We start from the raw sequence: 19,886 nt of genomic DNA, 5'->3' as shown, positions 1-19,886 counted from the left end.
CTCTCTGCCTGCCTTACTGTAAGTATGTTTATTTTAACAACAACAAAAAATTATAATGAGTTGCGTCCCATTTTTTAAATGCATGGTTTTTGGTGCATTGATAGTTGGTGAAGGTTGAGCAGTTTCAAAATATCTGTTGAAAATGTAGACATCTCTCACCTCTGATTGTAAAGCATAAACCGGACATAAACCAGTGTGTACCTGCTTTTAAACAAATCCTATGCGCAGCAGATCAACAAATCTTCAGCTTTTCTTTGTTTAGCCAGTGAAGTCTTTACTGTTATGCATGTAATCTTTCAGATTGTTGTCTAACTCTCAGTGAAAGATTTCGGATGGGTCTGATGATCATCAGTTCCTCTTTCAATTTTAATCAATCTGAATCTCTCAGTTTGCTCTTTTTTTAAACTCTGATCAGACCTGTCAGATCTCAGCATGAGTATGTCATTATAGAGGAAATATCAAAGAATGAAATGCACAAGATCGCCAGCAGCCCAAACATCTGACGCCTTTGCACCCTTGCAATTTTATGCATTATGCTGTTTACTTTTTTATTATATTGTTTATTTATATTATATTACATTATATTATTTATTTACATGTCAGATCTCAGCATGAGTATGTCATAAGTGAGGTCACTTCCTGATAACCAATAATCATGAAATGAAATGCACAAGATCGCCAGCAGCACAAACATTCAACACCTTTGCACCCTTGGCATCCTTGCAATTTGATGCATTATGCTGTTTACTTTTATATTATATTGTTTATTTATACATTATACGATTTATATTCTGTACTTGCGTTTAGTATTTTTATATTGCCGTATCTTGTAAGTATGTGCAACAATAGAAGCTGACACATGTGCAATTTTGTTGTGCTTGATAGAGTTCTTGTAAACCTAGAAAAGTTGTTCAGTTTACTGTAAAAAAGTAAACTTGTTAGGGAAAATGCAAACTTGATAAAGTTTAAAGTAAATAAACCTTAAAAAATTACTTCAGTAGGGAACACCTAAACAATTCAACTTTATCAACTTAAAAATGTCACTTAAAGTAATAAAATTTAAATTGAAAAAAAGTAAAAATGACTTCAATTGGTAATACTTAAAAATGACATTTTATCAATTTAAAATTTTTACTTAAAAGTGATAAAAAATACTTCCATTGGTAACACTCAAAAATTAAGTTTCATCAACTTATTTTTTTCACTTAAAGAGATAAAATGTAAGCAAAAAATATCAAAATTTTAGGTGTTTTTTAAGTTAATTTATTTTTTTACATACTTTTTACAGTGATGCTACAAGGACAATTTAGTTAATTCTGTATTAAAGTCTACAAAATTATGCATTTCTGGAGTGCTCAAAAGACAATCCCGCCAGAAAAACGCGATTATGCGATCGCATGATTCAACGCATAATCAGCCAAAGTCCGTATATTTATGTGGGGGGTGCTTTTTTCAAATACGTCGCACTTCGCAGCAGAAATTTCAGATTTCCATGCGCAAAATAAGCGGGGTTGCATTACTTTCATTATCCCCACATTTTCGTAACAAAAAGTTGAAAAATGTTGCAATTACTTGATACAAGCGCAGCCATGGGAACATTATGAATTAACGCGATTATGTGAAAAGTTGCAAACAGTTTTTGCAAGTTCCCACAGTTTTTGTTGCATAAAATTGCATAAATATCCTGCATATTCCATCACATTTTTTAAGAAAACGTGCAAAATCAAGGATTTTTGCCTGCAACAATCACAAAAAAATACAAAAAAGCATTTTTCTGGAAGGACTAAAAAGAGAGGTTCAGTTATTTGGCAATTTATTTTACGCCTGCTGTCCTGAGAGCTCAACATTAAATTTTCTCCTCTATGTTTTTCCTTCTCAGGTCTGTTGGGGCGATGAATGTAGATCTGTAGATATCACTTGGTCAGTGTGACAGATTACCACTTTTGAATCGTTCATCCCCTCAGGAGGACCCCTCGTACCCCTGCACGCTGCCCCACAGGACACGTCCCCGTCATGGGGGAGAGGCTGGGCCGCCCCACGCCCCTCCTATCCCGCGCACATGCCTTTGGATGGGCCAGCAACAGCGTCAAACTAAAAAACTATGGTGACAATGATCATGACTTCTTGGGTCAGGGCTCACAGAGCAGCCTGGAGGAGGCAGCAGCGGTCAGCCCTTCTCCTAGAGCGACCCGTTCTCCTGTTTCACTGGAACTGGAGCCTGTGGTGAATAATGGATCAAGCGTGCCTGTCTTTACAGGTGGCCACACAAAAGAGCCACCAGCGCACGGCAAACTCGGCCAGGCGTGCTCCTCCTCTGCCCTCTCAATCTCTACCGCCCTCGTCCCCGGAGAGACGCCGCGCCCGTCGCCCGCCGCTCGCTTCACGCACGGTCCCTATCACGCCAAGACTAGCATGCAGGGTGATGTGTACAACTTCCTAGAGAGACCCGCTGGCCTGAGGTGTTTCCTGTATCACTTCCTGGTGTGAGTAGACTTCCTGTTCAATTTCAATCACCTGGGCCTCCATATTATAATTCATACCACTTAAATTTTTCTATATGCAGTTTATGTATATGAGTGATTTTATTTTAAAGAGAACATTTTTATGTATGCAAAGGATAGATTTTGAGGAAGCTTTTTTTAATTAAGGTTTTGTGATTTATTTCTGGCTTGGATTTTAAGTCATCACTTAGTATTTGGGAAATATAAAAACGGTTCAGAATGCAAATTTAGGAGATGACTGTTGCTGAGGTTGTTTTTGGTATCTAACCTAGCTTTGTTTATTTTTAAACATAACTTTCTGACATCTCGTTTGGCTTAATGATGAGGCATTTAGAGATTTGAATCTATGATTTAAAATCATAGACTTGCATATTTACTTTATTACTTGTATCTAGTATGTTTCATAATACATCTAGTTAAAGTCTTAAGATTTAAATAGCTTTCTTGGCTCTGCTAAGCCTAGCATTGTTAGCAAGAGAGATTTGGGCAAATTTCTAACTTTGAGTATTTCATTTTGTATTAAAGTGTATAGACCGTGTCCAGTGCCACTTACAGACATGATTCCTCAAATCGTGGCATATTAAAGGTGCCAAAGAATGCATTCAAAAAATATGATAAATCTGATATCTACACAGAAGGTTTGTAGCTTTATTAAGTGATGAAATGATCCATAAATGATCCAGAGTCAGTTTTACATGTCCATTAACAACCCTAGGATTTGCCTTTATAATGAAATGGTCTATTATTACCTTATTTGAAAGGGTCATGAATAATAATGTTGAGCTGTGCTCTGATTGGCTGTTTCACAGAGCAGCTCTTTCAGTAGCTCTGTGTGTGTAAACAGATCTTATATTTGAGTCTGTATCAGAAGAAGATACAGATTTTGAGGAATAATCAATTGTTTGGAGATTGTTAATGGACGTTTCTGAGTGGTAAGTTTGTGTTTTTTCAGTATGGACCTGCAAAACGTAACTGTAACTTCTGGTTTGAAGCACAAAAAAGTCCATCTAGCCTTGTAATGTTTTAAATATTTTTCTTACAAAATCCCATCAATTGCCTTCAGAAGGCCTTTATTACCCTGTGGAGCCATGTGGATTACTTCTGTAAAGGATGGATGGACACTTTGGGGCTTCAAATCAGAAGCACCATTTACTAACATTATAAAGCTTGGAACCTGCCAGGACATTTAACTCATATAACTCTGATTGAAAATATACAGATCTAGTTGTTTTTCTTACATCTGTTCAGTTGGTGTGTTGTTCTCGCACTGTGGTAATTAAAGATCTCAGTAACTAAAGACTCGCAGCACATGAAGCAGGCCAACTTGATCATGAAAGCAAAACCTTTGAACCCATCCGTCTCTCTGATCCACTGGAAACACACAAACAGGTCACCGGAAGATGTGCACGCATGTCATGTTCTTGTTACTTTCATGAAAATCGGCAACTTGAAAGCAGAGGTCTTGGGTTCGAACCCCAGGCAACACACATACTGATAATATGTATGGGTTTGATGCACTGTAAGTCACTTTGGATAAAAGCATCTCCCAATGCATAAATGTAAATACATTTATACAGGTTTTGTGTCTAATGACGTTAAAGCAGTGTGCAAAAGACAAAGTTTCATTTGAAATATGCCTGACCTGCTTTTAAAGGAATGAAATCCAGATTTAGAAGAATAAAACATGTTCAGATACGGTGCTCTGCCCTTATGTGATTTCTTATCACATGCGTGTAATGAATGACACAGCAGTCTGGCTCCATGCCTTCTCTTCAGTGTTTGATGTGGTGGTCTGATAACCTCGCTCTTCTTTGTAACTGAGTATCTAAAGTTGCAGTCACACCGCTGAACCTGATCTCAACCTCGTACAAAATTAAACCCCACTGACTGATATTCTTCTTTAAGTAACTCTTACTTGCCAGTGGTTATCGATGGCAAGCCCTGCCCGTTTCGCAAGCCGCCGTCTGTCAGCGCTAAAGTGGGTACATACATTTCCAACCACATCAGTTCTGGCCGACTAATGACCTGTCTGAAATTCACTATCTGTCCACGACTTCACATCTAAGTTTACAGCTGAAGTGATGTTTCACTGGTCAGTGACAATAGATTGACCGAGGAACTTTGTAATGTTCAATTGTTGTTGTTGTTTTACAACTTGAGTATTAAGTTTTGTAAGAGATTTTTTAGGAGAATCATACATGGACACAATGTGACAACTGTTGACACATTGCAAGAGTATAGAACTGTAGGGTTAAGCAGATTTATCATTTGGTTTGTGAAGAATTTGATGAGAAATGTTCACATTCGTATTGGGATCTCTGTAGATATTTTGGTAAATCTGAGCACAGTGTAATATATTGTTGAGATGTCTTTACAGGGAACACTCGAGAGAGCAAGTTGAGAAGCATCATTCAGATCTGTTTTACTGTCTTTTATTGCTGTGTCTGAGAAACAATTGCACTGCAATATAACTAAGGCCGGATTCAATCTAAACCTTATCCGGGAAACTGACCCTTAGGTTTTCACTTTTGAAAAAATGGACCACGAAATGGCTCATAGTTTCTGCATTTTAGTTTTATGAATAATAAGTCTGTTGTTCATCCTGATGGAGACATAATTCATTAATTTAATTTGCTCTGGATAGTTGGATGGATGCAGAAATGACACTCTTAAGAAAAAAGGTGCTTCACAATGTCATAGAAGATCCCCTTTTGGTTCTTTGTAGTAGGGATCGACCAATAATGTCTTTGTATGCTGATACCATATTACAAATTAAATAGACCATTAACCGATTTGAACCGATTATATATGTCTGGTGTAAATATGAAAATGATTGTCAAAATTCAGAAAAAAATGACTTTTTACAAAAACTTTTTTTAAATGCTTTTAAATATATCTTTAATGGTGCACTGTGTAAATTTTAGGAGGATCTCCTTACAGAAATGCAATTTAACATACATAAATATTTTAAAGAATTTTGGAAATGAGCAATACTGAGAAAAATGCTTAATATTGGCCAGGCTGATATTTGGTCAACTACTACTTTGTAGTGAAAAAGGTTCGTATTTAGATTACTAAAAGGTACAAAATGAAACGCTTCTAAGACATGGCTGTGAAATGTCCTAAAGATGTATAAGTGACTCTCTCCAGGTTTGTAATAAGCGTGGCAGTAACTTTCCAATCAAAAGCTATAAAGTCTGGAGTATATATGAAGACTGTAGTTTGGTCTGGTGGTCTCAGATTATTGTCATGTAGTGCAGTCTGTAGTTACTGAACTTCAGTGTTGTGTTTCCTGGGCAATGTTTAAGTGGATTGTGTGTCTCACGATTTCAAAACCAATCGTCATCAATAAATAATCTCATGAGCTGCTGGATTTCACAGCTCTGGGTTTATAAAATGAACACTTTTACATTTTCAAACCAGTGACCATTTACTGTTTTTATTCCTCCATAAAGGGATTTAATCAAGAACTACTCATGATTAGTGTATAAGATAACATCATCATTTTCTTCTTGCTAATGAGCATCATTATCATCTTTAAGATGATGGATAACAGAGATAAGAACCATGAGTCCTAGTAGCTCTGGAAAACCGCAATCACCACTTTTTTTAGACCAATGGGAAGCTGTAATAGCTATTAAATATCGTACGTCACCGGCAATACTGCCCATAAGAGTCATAAATCCCTCTCATACACGTGACAGATTCATTAATGTTTTAAATTTAGACTTTTGTTCTTGCTTTTAAATTGAAACCATGAATTGAACATTCAAGCCTGGTCCACCTAACATCCTTGCATCTCATCATTTGATGGTTAGATTTGAATGGGTGTGATGAATGAAGTGTTCGTCTGATCTGGTGTCTGTCTGACAAAGCCGGGTAATGCAGCAGCTGTTTTATTTTAATCAGGTCTCCAGACTTCCAGACAGACATTAAAGGTGACCGGGTTTGACCCTGATCTAGTAACACATGATGATGATGATGCTGTAAAGTGCTGATCAGTCGTCTGTCGTCTCAACGGGAGGTTGATTGAAAACGCTTTCACTAACACAGAGTTAAGTTTAGAGTTAAATGGTATTGTTCTGGGTTTATATGTGGAATTTAATTCGGTGAGAGTCAGAATGTGTCTGCAGGGTCCATAAGATTGACAGAAACACACACTAACAACACATGGGTCATAGAGGGTCATAAAAGGGTTAAAGGTCAAACAAAAGCGAATCTTTTCAAAAGTTCACACAGTTCTAGATTTGCTTATTTGAAGACAATGAGTATTGCATTGTTCACATGAGTTCATTGTGTCAGCACACACATTATGTCGGTGCGTGCCGTGTCCGTGCGTGCCGTGTCCGTGCGTGCCGTGTCCGTGCGTGCCGTGTCCGTGCGTGCCGTGTCCGTGCGTGCCGTGTCCGTGCGTGCCGTGTCCGTGCGTGCCGTGTCCGTGCGTGCGTGCCGTGTCCGTCCGTGCGTGCCGTGTCCATGCGTTCCGTGCCTGTCCGTGCGTGCGTGCCGTGTCCGTGCGTGCGTGCCGTGTCCGTGCGTGCCTGTCCGTGCGTGCGTGCCTGTACGTGCGTGCGTGCCTGTCCGTGCGTGCGTGCGTGCCGTGTCCGTGCGTGTCCTTGTGCGTGCCTGTCCGTGTCCGTCCGTGCGTGCCTGTCCGTGCGTGTCCGTGTGCTTGCGTGTCCGTGTGCTAACGTGTCCGTGTGCTTGCGTGTCCGTGTGCGTGCCGTGTCCGTGCATGCGGGTCCGTGCGTGAGTGTTTGTGCGTGAGTGTTTGTGCGTGCCGTGTCCGTGCGTGCCGTGTCCGTGCGAGCGTGCCTGTCCGTGCATGCGGGTCCGTGCGTGAGTGTTTGTGCGTGAGTGTCCGTGCGTGGCGTGTCTTGTCGGTGCGTGTCCTAAATGGATATATTGATAGATAGATGGATATATTGATTCATAGATGTATCAAAAGATTGATGGATGGAATAGATAGATTGGATGGATAGATGGATTGATAGATTGATAAACAGATTTTTTTACTGTATTATTCACAGAAAGCGTCTAAAGAGCAGACTTTTCCTTTCTGATGGACAAATATTCATCTTATTTCTTTTTCATCTCTTGACCAAATGATAGAGGTCATATGTGTGGTGTGTGTGCGAGCGTCCACACATTTCTGATAATCCTGCTGTTGATGGTGCAATGTCACAACATCTGGTCATTTCTGAATAGATTAAAGGAGGATTTATTCTTATACAGTGATTTGGTCATTTAGCTCATACACGAGAGCTCTTGTTTTGCTTTTTAGGGTTATAGCTTTGTACATAAGCCAGATGTGATCTAAAAATACCACACAATATACACTGTGAACATAATCGCCTTGCATGAAAAGTGCTAAGTGTTATTAGTGACAGGTTCTCATAAAAAAGAAAAACGTGTATATATATACTGTGGAGCAAAACCCTATAGACCTGAACCTCAGTGTAAAGACAGGTTAGCAGCAGGTTAGGTGGTTACCATCTGGTGGATGAACCGCAGTCATCACGTACATCTGGATGTGACGTATACCTCAAACGTCTCTTTCTTCTGTAACACACGTGACATTTGATCTCTGACAGCAGTGTGTCTTTAAGTCACATTGTGTCTTTGTCTTTTTGAGTCAGAAGGAGTGTGTATAAAGAAACATGTGTGTGTGTGTGTGTGTGTTTGAATTCATGTGTATTTATACAAGTATGTAATCTGTCTTGCCCATCTGGCTCCTCTGTGTGTGTCTCAGCCGTTCTTACAGACAATCTGCATGGTTTTAAGAAACAGCATCTTCTCGCCGTGATATACTTGATTCTGATTGGTCGGTCGCTGCAATCAGAGGTCAGATGGTTTTGTACCGTATAATGATTTTGAACCCGAGTGTCCTTGATAGATGATGTCATATATATACTTGTGCTTCCAGGTTTTGCAGCTGTTTGGGAAATGTTTAGAAAGTTTACAAATGGATAGACCTTGAAGCAATAACAAATTTAAGATCATCAATGTTGTTTAATGCTAACTAACACGTAACACTCATAGGTTTATATTCTCCCCACCCAGAGGACTATTCATCTGCTCAAGCTTTATTTATAAACTACACGTAGTTCATGGTATAGTGTGCCCCAGTACTGGCATACTGGTTTAATGCATACTCGACAAGTATGCATCTTCCCATCACCACTAAAGTGCATGCTTATAGAGTGTAGTACAAGTAAGTGTAGTATGCATTCTGTATTCTGCAGGCATGACAATTTAAATGTATTTGACTCAATGCCTAATAATAAGGATTATGATGGGGAGCAGATATGATGTTTTGATTTTGAGTAATATGTTTAACCCATCATATAAAAACAACTACACCTGTGTGTGATGTCACACACATCTTCCCTCTGTCTCCAGGTTCCTCATGGTCCTAGTGTGCCTTATATTCAGTGTCCTGTCCACTATCGAGCAGTATGCTGATTTTGCCACTGGATCTCTCTTCTGGATGGTAAGTGTTTAAAAAAATATAAGAATATATTTTTTTAAATAACATGCACAAAAAGACCAAGGACATTTATTTGGGATAGAAATGTGTTCAGTTTTGTTTTCTCATCCAGCAAGGCAGCATATGTCCACTTGGTGGCGATGTTATATTTCATTTCAGCTGATGTTGGGTTTAAGCTCGTGTCTCGTGAAGGCTCGAGTTCCTGTGAGCACATTAAATATTAATGATTGGATAGTTTTGGATTTCTGTCAACACAGACACCTGTGGGGCGTAGGTCTGCTTTTACCTCAATGAAGCAGGCCAGGAAAACCCAGAGGCTTTGAATGTTGTCCAGATACACTTCATCAAATCACTACTGTCAACATTTCATACATTTTTAATTTCACTGCCTGCATGACAGATTTTCATTAGTGTTTATGTGAACTCTATACACTACGGTTCTTTACTCAGTCTTTATATTTTTCCACAATTTAGAAAAATATTATACTCTTCAAAACTATAAAATAAAAGTTGCAGCCATAGGAATTATGTTTTGACTAAATCACCTACAATAAATCAAACTGTTATATTCTAGCAACAGGGGGTCAGGGGCCTCTTAGGGGTCCGTGGTAGTATTACCGGGGGTCCTCGAAATATTTTTAAAATTCTTTTGGAAAAATAAAATTTGGCATCAAATAAAAAATCATTAATAGGCTCATAATGAAAATTGAAAGTTGATTAAAATGAAAAGCATAACATCCCCAGTCCCCAAATATGTTGTTTTGGAAGGTCCTGCTCCGAGGGGTCCTTGGCATAAAAAGGTCACTCTTTGCCTCGAATTTGCTAAATCTTGCTTTTGTTATTTTAGTTCACATCTATTATGGGCTATAAGTGGCTGTTTTTCTTCATTATTTGGTCCAAGTCAATAAAACTTTAGTGTGTTTATATAATGATTAAAAAAAAAATATATATTTCACATTGGAACATACACCTTCAGATTAAAAGATTTTTAAGATCATAAGAAAGATTTCAGTCAAGTGTTTCCAAACTTTTGAATGGTGCTTTATGTACAGTATGCCTTTAAATCTATAGAGCATGATGTTAATGCCAAAATCAGGGTCAGTCTTCACAGAAACACATAGCTTATACCTTTAAAACTGGACTGTGCATTACTTTAAATATAAGGATGAAGGATCTGACAAATGCATAAATGCAACCATAAGCTAAGTGTTATTGCATAAGAGATCTTCATAGTTTCTTCTAGACCAGTGGTCTCCAACACGGTGCCCACGGGCACCAGGTTGCCTGCACAGAGTTTGTGAGGTGCCCGCCAAAGCCCATTCTATTAATAGTCTCAATTGTATTATTTATTAATTACATATTTTTATATTAGCTTGGCTTCTTTTATGTATGTAAACATTTTAAGCAATGATAAATCATATTGGGGTGGTTTCCTGGACAGGGCTTAGGTTAATCCAGGACTAGGCCTTATTAATATTAGGTCATTTAAGAAGTTTTTACAAACATACCTTACAAAAAAAACACTACAGGTGTGCATCTTAAGACAAAGCAATGTCAACGATATATGTTAAAATTAAACAGGACATGTTGTTTTTAAATGAAAGCAGCTCAAACATGCATTTTAGTCTGGATAAGCCCTGTCCGGGAAACCGGCCCATTAACAGGTAATCAACAAGTCAATCAAAAAAGTGTTATCAAAAAGTAGCCCTTCAGATTGTTTTACTGTATCCATTGTGGTAAGTTAACCCTTGCTCACAAAAAGATTGGAGACCCCTGGTATAGACCACAATGAGATCAAATGTTGCAGTCATGGAGATTCTTGTTTTTGACATGCTGGTTTGGTTTTGTTTGGTCTTTGAAGGAGATTGTGTTGGTAGTGTTTTTCGGATCGGAGTATGTGGTCCGTCTGTGGTCTGCAGGCTGTCGGAGCAAATATGTTGGTGTTAAGGGACGCCTGCGTTTCATCAGGAAGCCCATCTCAATCATAGGTACCTCATGAATGCACAGTGCATACTAGATTTAAAGTTAACCTGTTTCTGTTATTTCATTTTTAAATATTTTTTAAACACTCATTTAAGAGAAAATGTTAAATGCGCTCTCATTTGTAAGTCGCTTTGGAAATGAATAGATGCTAATAGATGTATGAATCTAAACACAAGAGATCTTTATGTTTGTCATTTTCAGTTGCATAAAAGAGTTTTGCTCCTGTTTGCACTTTTTTTCTTGCTCTTGGCACAGATCTGATAGTGGTGGTCGCCTCTGTTGTGGTTTTGAGCGTTGGATCTAATGGGCAGGTCTTTGCGACATCAGCTATCAGGTCAGAAATGTCATCATTCACAGGTCTGAACGATGAAACATCCGACATTGATGTATCTTGTCAAGCGCAGCAGTTCTGTCATTTAAAACTCTCGTGTGATTGGTTGCAGAGGAATCCGTTTCCTGCAGATCTTGCGAATGCTGCATGTGGACCGCCAGGGAGGAACATGGAGACTTCTGGGATCCGTGGTCTTTATTCATCGGCAGGTACACTTGATTTGCTTATAAAATTATAGTAGATTCAGTGACAGTAATATTGTAATCCTTTACAGTCCAGTAAAACCCAGTGAATTCATCTTGCAGCGTTAATCTGTCGATGAATTTCACTTTGAATCTGGCCTATAAAGATCAACTCCTCACTGCTCTGAAGCATGCTAAATCCATGTCCTGTGAAGAGACTGAAGTTTTAAGCGGATCAGACACAACTGGGCTTATTCGTTTAGTGCTGCGTGTGTCTTCATTCGTAGAAAGTTTGCCTTTTAAGGTCTTTGGATAAACATTGTGAATGGTCCATGGCATACAACGTGTTTGTAGCTCACCATCACAATAAGGGTGATGTCAGTAAATCATGCACGTAAGAATACAATTAAACCGTGTTTTTTCTTTCCTGCTTTAAAAAAAGAAATGAATAAGAATGAGTTTACTTTAAAGGTGGCAAAGAATGCATTGAAATAATGTTAAATGTGTTTAAGTCTTTATTAAGTGCAAAAATAATCTGTTTATGATATTAATGAACTTTTTATTTCTGTTCATAAGGAGCTGATCACCACACTGTACATCGGATTCCTCGGTCTGATCTTTTCCTCATATTTTGTGTATCTGGCGGAGAAAGACGCTGTGGATGAGGAAGGAAAAACTGGTTTTTCCAGCTATGCTGATGCCCTGTGGTGGGGTGTGGTGAGTTTATCTTCTTCATCTGACCAAACATCTCATTATGAGAAGTTCAATACAGTTCTCCTTCTCTTATACTTGCACAGAAAACCAACTCATGTCTGACGTGAACTGATGTGCTTTACTGTACCACGCTGGTTACGTTTACATTTATTTGGCAGAAATGTATCTAAAGGAACCTACCACAAGTAACTTGCATTACGTAATAATATTACTTTTCTGAAGTAACGAGTAAAGTAACACATTACTTTATAAATGTAACATTAATATTTGAGTTACTTTTTTATAAAAGTAATGCAAGTTACTTTTCATTTTAATTAATTTGATTTAAAAATAATGTACTGAATTACACTAAACTGTTGAATGCTTTATTCTGATTGGTTGAAAATTGTTTCATGGGTGTTGATTATTTATCTGTAAACCGCACACCTAACCTGTCAAATGTCTTAAAAATAGGCACCAGAGCGATGTTTGTGGTAACCGTGGTATAAGAGGAATAATTGACTCTGGTCCTTTGAATTATAAGAAAACAATGCACACCCGCGGTGTAACGGCAATCTATGCGTTGGAAATGGAGATGGCAGGCCAGAGCTCGACATTTTTGCGACGGAAATATGCAGTTTCTGAATGCACAACTTCTCTGTCATAAAAAAACACCTGCAAAGCCTAAAAGAGATCCAGGCTTAGCCAAGTAAGAAAAAGTCACGCAAAAGTAACGTAAGCATTACCTTCCATGAGAAGTAACGAAGTAACGCAATTAGTTACTTTTTTGGGGAGTAACTTAATATTGTAATGCATTACTTTCAAAAGTAACTTTCCCCAACACTACCAACAAAACACAGACATTTGATGCAGTTTTATTTATCGCCTGTGACTCATGACCCGGTTGGGAGCGCCCCATTTCAACAAAATCCAGCGTTAAACAAACACAAGCAAACTCCGCTGCTACCCGGGATAAACAAACTATATCCATTGTTTTCATAATGCTGCTTACTTGGAAAGCTAAACAAGGCTTTCTTCTCCTTCCATTCTTAAACACACTTCTTCTTCTTTCATGACATTGTTAAGTCTTGATATAAAACAAAGCTGTGGCGTGCAGTGATGCCTGTGGCGTGAGTTTGGCCCAAAAATAGATTGTCACACCCTCAACTGCTTTTTTGACACTTTGCATTTGTTTAGCATGAGGATTACAACTCTTAAACTGTGTTAATAATCAGAATGCATGAAATAAGGAATAATTGACGACGGGCCAAAAAAAGAATGCACACCAAGGTGGTAATGTGGCACGACGTGAAGCGGAGTTACACCGCGGGTGTGCATTATTTTCAAATAATTCAAAGGATCTTAGTGGTACGCTTATACCACGGTTACCAAAAACATTGCCTATTTTTAAAACATTTTACAATTAGGTGTGTGGTTTACAGAAAAATAATCCACACCCATGGAACATTTCTCAGCCAATCAGAATACAGCATTCAACAGGCCCGTGGTATAATTAGCATTAACCCCCCCTTTAAATAGGTAGTTCACACAAAAATGAAAGTTTTGTCATCATTTATTCACCCTCAGGTTGTTTCATACATTCATACCTTTATAAACTTTTTTCTGCTAAACACAAAGCAAGATCATTTGAGCGATGTTTGTAACAAAACCATTTCTGAGCACCATTGACTTCCATAGTATTTTATTTTCCTACTATGGAAGTCAATGGCGCTCCTGCTTAAATACAAATATCTTACTTTGTGTTCAACAGGACAAAGACATTTATAGGTTTGTTACAACGTGGGAGTGAGTAAATAATGTGAATTATCATTTTAAGAGTAAAGACTTTTCAGTCTTTATTCATGAGATTCACTTGAGTCATGTAATGTTATCTAAGCCATCTGAGTAAACAAATCATTAGGTAGATTTGTGGTTTTAAGTAAAATCCATCTAGAAATCCCTCTTGCTTTCTAGAGATCTCGCATTTCTTCATCAACAAAATAACTTGGTTCATTAAACTTTGTTTTAAATATATAATTCATGGCGATACAGAACCAAATAACTTTTTATTTGAAAAGAGGTTTGCTTATCTTAAAGGTGCAGTGTGTAATTTTTAGAAGGATCTCTTGAAAGAAATGCAAAATAATAAACAAAACTATATTATCAGTGGTGTAGAAAGACCTTTTAAAATGAACCATTATGTGTTTATTACCTTAGAATGAGACTTTTTTATCTCCATCAACCGAGGGTCCCCTTACATGGAAGTCGCCATTTTGTACCGCCATGTTTCTACAGAAGCCCTTAACGGACAAACTTTTTTACTAAGTTGTCTCCGACGATGAAATGTTTGTCTGGTGGTGGCTATCGTAGCTTCTCTATGCATTTCAAAAGCGAGGGTTGGGCAGTGGACTGAGCCATTGGTTGCAATTGCTATAATTTACACACTGCACCTTTAAATAACATGCAGCTTATGTTAGCAGCTTACTAAATATTGTAAAAGAGTATTAATATGGGTTTCTTTATTGTAGGATTTCTTATGTAGTGTTTGTTAAACGTTTAGGTTGTTCTGCTGGTGGGAATCTTTCATTGAGATTGTAAAACACATTTAAACATCCACTAATTCATTGTGCTTTGTTGAATTGTAAACCACACAAAATAAAAAACATGGTTATAAAACATCCAACACTATATCGGCCCAATGAAAAGGCTGTTGGATTTGTTTCTGAATGAAGTTTCCAGTGCTGGTAATTAAAATGCTGAACCGTAATGTAATGAGAAAGCAATCATACGCTTGTACAGGAATCTGATGGCTACAAAAGCGCTCAGTTGTGATCTTTTCACCTCTTTATTTCTCTTCTTCTCTTCTTCGCTGTAGTAAAGTGTTGGATCTTTTAATTCAAGTCGTAATTGCGGTGTGTGAAGAGGGTCAGAAAGCGTATGGCCGTCTGCCGGCTCTTGAATCACAAACAAAAGCGGATGTTTGTATGGACAAGGCTGCAATGAGAAATCCTGAATAGGACTCGAACAGCTTTTGTCTCAGAGACTGTAAAACACGTTTGAAGAGGAGAAAAACAGAAAGCAATCAACTTTTTTGCAGACGGGGAAGTTTTAATGGGGAATAGTGCAGAGAAAAACTTTATGGCTCAGAGGTTTCTGTTTCCAAATGTGACACAAATGAGTCCAGATGGGATATATTTACTGTTTGACTGTTGATGGCAGACTTTGAGACTCTAGATATGTAAGATGTCTCGGAGAAGTTTAGCAAAAATTGGTATCTAAAAAAGACATTAAAGAGCTCTTAGTTGGGTCTCTTTCTCGTAAGAAGAAGCTGAGGGACGGAGAAGCGCTTGATTTGTTTTTATCAGGAGCTGCAGGTGCAGACCACAGCTGGTCTGAGTCATTCACTGCTGGATCATGAAAACTACATGAATCATCAATCATGAACCATCTCTGAATTCTTGCCAAAAACACAGCTCCTCGCTAACTCAACAAAGTTACTGCTGTTCTCTCTGTCCTGTGTAAGCGCCGAAAAGTCAACTCAAGGAATCATTGCCATTCATTTTTAATAATTCTTAATAACTCTATATCCGTTTTTGTGAACATATTTGTGCAAATATTTCAGACATTTTATGCAGATATTTTGGTAACACTTTACAATAAAGTCTCGTTCGATAACATTATTACACGACTTGTTGCAATGCTTGATTCTGATTGGCTGGGTGCGTCATGTACATGTTTGTTAATCTCAGATAACAACCGCTCAAAACGAATAACATACAGTAACCTGGATACTGCTAATCATTTTGACAGGTACATTTTAATATTACACAAAAATACATTTTTATGTATGTCATATACACTCACCTAAAGGTTTTATACATACTAATATTATTATACTAATACTGTGTTTGACCCTCTTTCGCCTTCAGAACTGCTTTAATTCTACGTGGCATTGATTCAACAAGGTGCTGAAAGCATTCTTTAGAAATGTTGGCCCATATTGATAGGATAGCATCTTGTAGTTGATGGAGATTTGTGGGATGCACATCCAGGGCAGGAAGCTCCCGTTCCACCAAATCCCAAAGATGCTCTATTGGGTTGAGATCTGGTGACTGTGGGGGCCATTTTAGTACAGTGAACTCACTGTCATGTTCAAGAAACCGATTTAAAATGATTCGAGCTTTGTGACATGGTGCATTATCCTGCTGGAAGTAGCCATCAGAGGATCGGTACATGGTGGTCATAAAGGGATGGACATGGTCAGAAACAATGCTCAGGTAGGACGTGGCATTTAAATGATGCCCAATTGGGGCCTAAAGTGTGCCAAGAAAACATCCCCCACACCATTACACTATTGCATTAATAAGAAATTAAACAGGTGTTCCTAATAATCCTTTAGGTGAGTGTATGTTTTAATAACATATATGACATTATATTTACAAATGATTAAACCATTTGAGAGTCTTGTCTTATCTTAAAATGCAAGTGTCTGCATTTGTTAAAAATTAGCTAATAAAATATTTCACATTTTTATATCAAAACCTTACTTATGAGGTAAATAGCTGTGTAATAAGCAGGATAATATACACAGGCAGCCGGTTGTTATCGCAAAATAACCCCCTTCAGTGTGATACAAGACCTGATCACAATGTCTGGGCTTATTTCTGCACTAACAACCTGCTGCCTATACATTATCCCTACGGGGCTGTTGAATGGTTCATTGACAAACATTTTAAAGGTGTGCATTATTTTTTAGTAGTTTTATTCCATTCCATTACAGTTCTATATCACTACGTCAAATTTAACCTGAAATAACAGAGTTTTATTTTAAAAATAAAAAATAAATACATGTGTGGTAGCTAAAGAAAGAAATTGAAAGAAATTAATAGAATAATTAATAAGAGAGCAAAATTAATATTATAAATCTCCCTCACTCTCTTCAACATCAACTAAGAAAAACCCCACAAATACAACAGTCGATTGTTCATTCATGATAGTTCTTTATGCATTAGTTAATGTTAATATATACAGCATTGGGTTTTAAAGGGGACATATCATGAACATATTACTTTTTCCATGTTTAAGTGTTTTATTTGTGTCCCCAGTGCTTTTATTAAACTAGAAAATGTGAAAAAGATTAGGCTAACCCATTAACTTAGTTTTGCTAAACCATTCTCTGCAAGCATGTGAAAAAATAGGTCATTGAAATTTGGCTCCCCTGGTGATGTCAGAAGGGGATCTTATTATAATAATTCCACCCCTTAATCTGCACTATCCAACCACAACACTGCCATTTAGTGCAGATATCAGCTTATTTGCATTTAAAGGACACACACAAAAACCACACCACTTTTTTTTGTATTTTGAGCTAGAACTTCACATACGCACTCTGGAGACACCAATCTTATAAAAGTCAATGTTGTTTCAGTAAATGTTGAATTTAACATAAACTAAAATTGATAAATAATAAGTGATCCTAATAAATTATAAAAGTCCAAAGTTTTGTCCATTGTCGACAAACTTTAATCATAGTTTGTGACCCCGTGCTAGCCTTTTTTTGAGCTACAGGCAGAAGAAAGTATAAATGTCGATTTTGGTTGAAATGAAGGTTTTCATAAAAATCAGTGACTGACAGATCTGAAGCATGCACACAGATATGTGAACGCTCAACCCCGATATATACATATGAAGGCATAATTACAGTTTTAATATTAGCTGTTTGACAAGAATTCATGCAGATATAATCCATTAAGTGGATATTTGATTAACTGTTGGGGATCTGATGGGTATTATATTAAATTCTTGCATTACAGTAGAAGCTGTCTGCCTCAATGTCAGTCAAACAATAAAAGAAAGGAAAAAGTTGAACATATATTTTCCTATAGTTATTGTTTTTGTGTGTGCTAAATCTATTAGTTTTACTGTGATTTTGCTTTTGAAACTTCAAAAATCTTTAACTCGATTTTTCTTAAAATTGACTTTGCTGGTGTAGCTCAAACAGGTGTAGCTCTCTCATTTTTTTTGTCCAACAAATCATACATCATTTTGAAGTTTAGTAATAGAGAATATAAATAACTCATTTTTGAAACATTGCTCATTCTGACTCATTTTGCCAGCACGGGTCACATTTAATGAAAGATTATACTTTTTATCCACTCTCTTTAAAATAATGTTCACTACAAAAAGACCGTAAGTGCTGTTAATTTTCAGTTTCACTTAAAATTTTGGTTACCAAAACTGATTTAAAATAGAAAGTGCAACGAGTTAATATGAATTTAGCAAGATTAAAGAAATAAAACAGCGGTGTAATCACAGGCCACACGTTCAGAATACCACACACATACACATACACATACACAGAGAGATGTTAGCTTTGGTTTTGCCACACACGACGACTGAACTCCCTGACTCAATAACTGAATGCGAATCAGTTGGTTGGAGAATATTAGGGCTCTCAAAGTCACACACACAGCCTGGGGCGGCACCCATGGCACTTGAAATTCACTGACTATGGGAGCTCTCATGTCGCGCCCATTGTGGTCTTTCGGATATTTGGTGGTGGGATTAAACTGGAAGCACTTGTTAGACGCCTCGTCCCGGTTTGGTCCTTTTTTTGAATATTGAATAGAAAGCTCACGTCGTCACCAGAAAGCTCGCTCGAGGTTTTGGAAAGGACCGTGTTTGTTTTCCTGCGTCATCTGAACGCTGGGTTTGGGGGAAAACCGAATAGTGCGTGAACTTTAGCAGATGCCTTTGAAAACAGATGCTGAACTCTTCAAATGTACCACATCCGTTTGATGTGGAATTGTTTCCAACGGTTAAATAAACTACGCCATGTAGACTCTTATGTTTAGTCTAGTCAAGCAGCACATTAAAGGTTTTCTGAAGCAATTAGTTTGTAGTTGCCTGTGTAGTTTTTGTGGTTGCCAGGGTGTTGCCATGCAGTTGCCAAGAGGTTTTGGTAGTTTAAACACATTTATTTGTTGCCAATGTGTTCTGGGTGTATTCTTGGTGGTTGCAAGCACAAATGGAGTGGATAGACTTACAGACCCTTTAACCCAGAGGTGTCAAACTCATTTTAGGTTGAGGGCCGGATGGTAAATAACTTCACCATATGAGTGCTGTATAATTTTTTTTACATTTTAGTGTGCTGATAATTGTTTTAATATTAACTAAAACTACAAATGAATTAGCAAGAAAACTAGAAAAGCACGGCTCTGCAAGAAACTTTGGTTGAAAAGCCTTCCTTACATTTCTTTGACCACGGGATCAACATCACCAGTTTTGGGGCAGTTGCTACTCTCATTTTAGATGTCTGTGTGTGAGTCCAGACCAGCCACTACATTTTAATAGAAACCATTTCTAAACTAGAACCCACTGCTGTTTGTCGCTATGCCATCGCGGATTGTTAAGGCACAACTTGATTCTTGGCCGTTTTATACATGGTACACGGCGGAATCATCGGGCAGCTGCCACTTTTCTAGGCGCCTGCCGCGGAGGGCCATGCCAGCGGAAATGGCAGAATTTCTACATTACACCTTTCCGCATGTCTCCTATTCAAAATGAACTAGAGACTCACCAGTTGAGTGCCGCGTCATGCCTGAAAGTTTTTTTTTAAATATGTATTTAAGAATGCTGCATAAATCATCATGCTAGCCAAATTGAACACAATGTGGGCTGTGTTCGGGCCGTATGGTTGACACCCC

The 19,886-nt window shown here is 37.9% G+C and overlaps 1 protein-coding gene across 1 annotated transcript in view; it reads left to right on the top strand.

The window, feature by feature from the left end:
• Nucleotides 1-1,584: 1,584 nt before the first annotated feature.
• The window catches only part of kcnq1.2 (potassium voltage-gated channel, KQT-like subfamily, member 1.2), a 128,170-nt gene continuing 109,868 nt past the window's right edge, over nucleotides 1,585-19,886 (top strand). The window contains exons 1-6 of the mRNA XM_065277538.2: nucleotides 1,585-2,483; nucleotides 8,904-8,994; nucleotides 10,853-10,979; nucleotides 11,230-11,308; nucleotides 11,418-11,514; nucleotides 12,064-12,204. Of these exons, the coding sequence (XP_065133610.2) occupies nucleotides 2,014-2,483; nucleotides 8,904-8,994; nucleotides 10,853-10,979; nucleotides 11,230-11,308; nucleotides 11,418-11,514; nucleotides 12,064-12,204 (1,005 nt within the window). The 5' untranslated portion in view covers nucleotides 1,585-2,013. The remainder of the gene's footprint in view (nucleotides 2,484-8,903; nucleotides 8,995-10,852; nucleotides 10,980-11,229; nucleotides 11,309-11,417; nucleotides 11,515-12,063; nucleotides 12,205-19,886) is intronic.

Source organism: Paramisgurnus dabryanus, chromosome 23 (genome assembly GCF_030506205.2).
Source record: "Paramisgurnus dabryanus chromosome 23, PD_genome_1.1, whole genome shotgun sequence".
Classification (NCBI taxonomy): Eukaryota; Metazoa; Chordata; class Actinopteri; order Cypriniformes; family Cobitidae; genus Paramisgurnus; species Paramisgurnus dabryanus.
The sequence above is the reverse complement of the archived record's forward strand: the minus strand, read 5'-3'. Positions and strand labels throughout refer to the sequence as shown.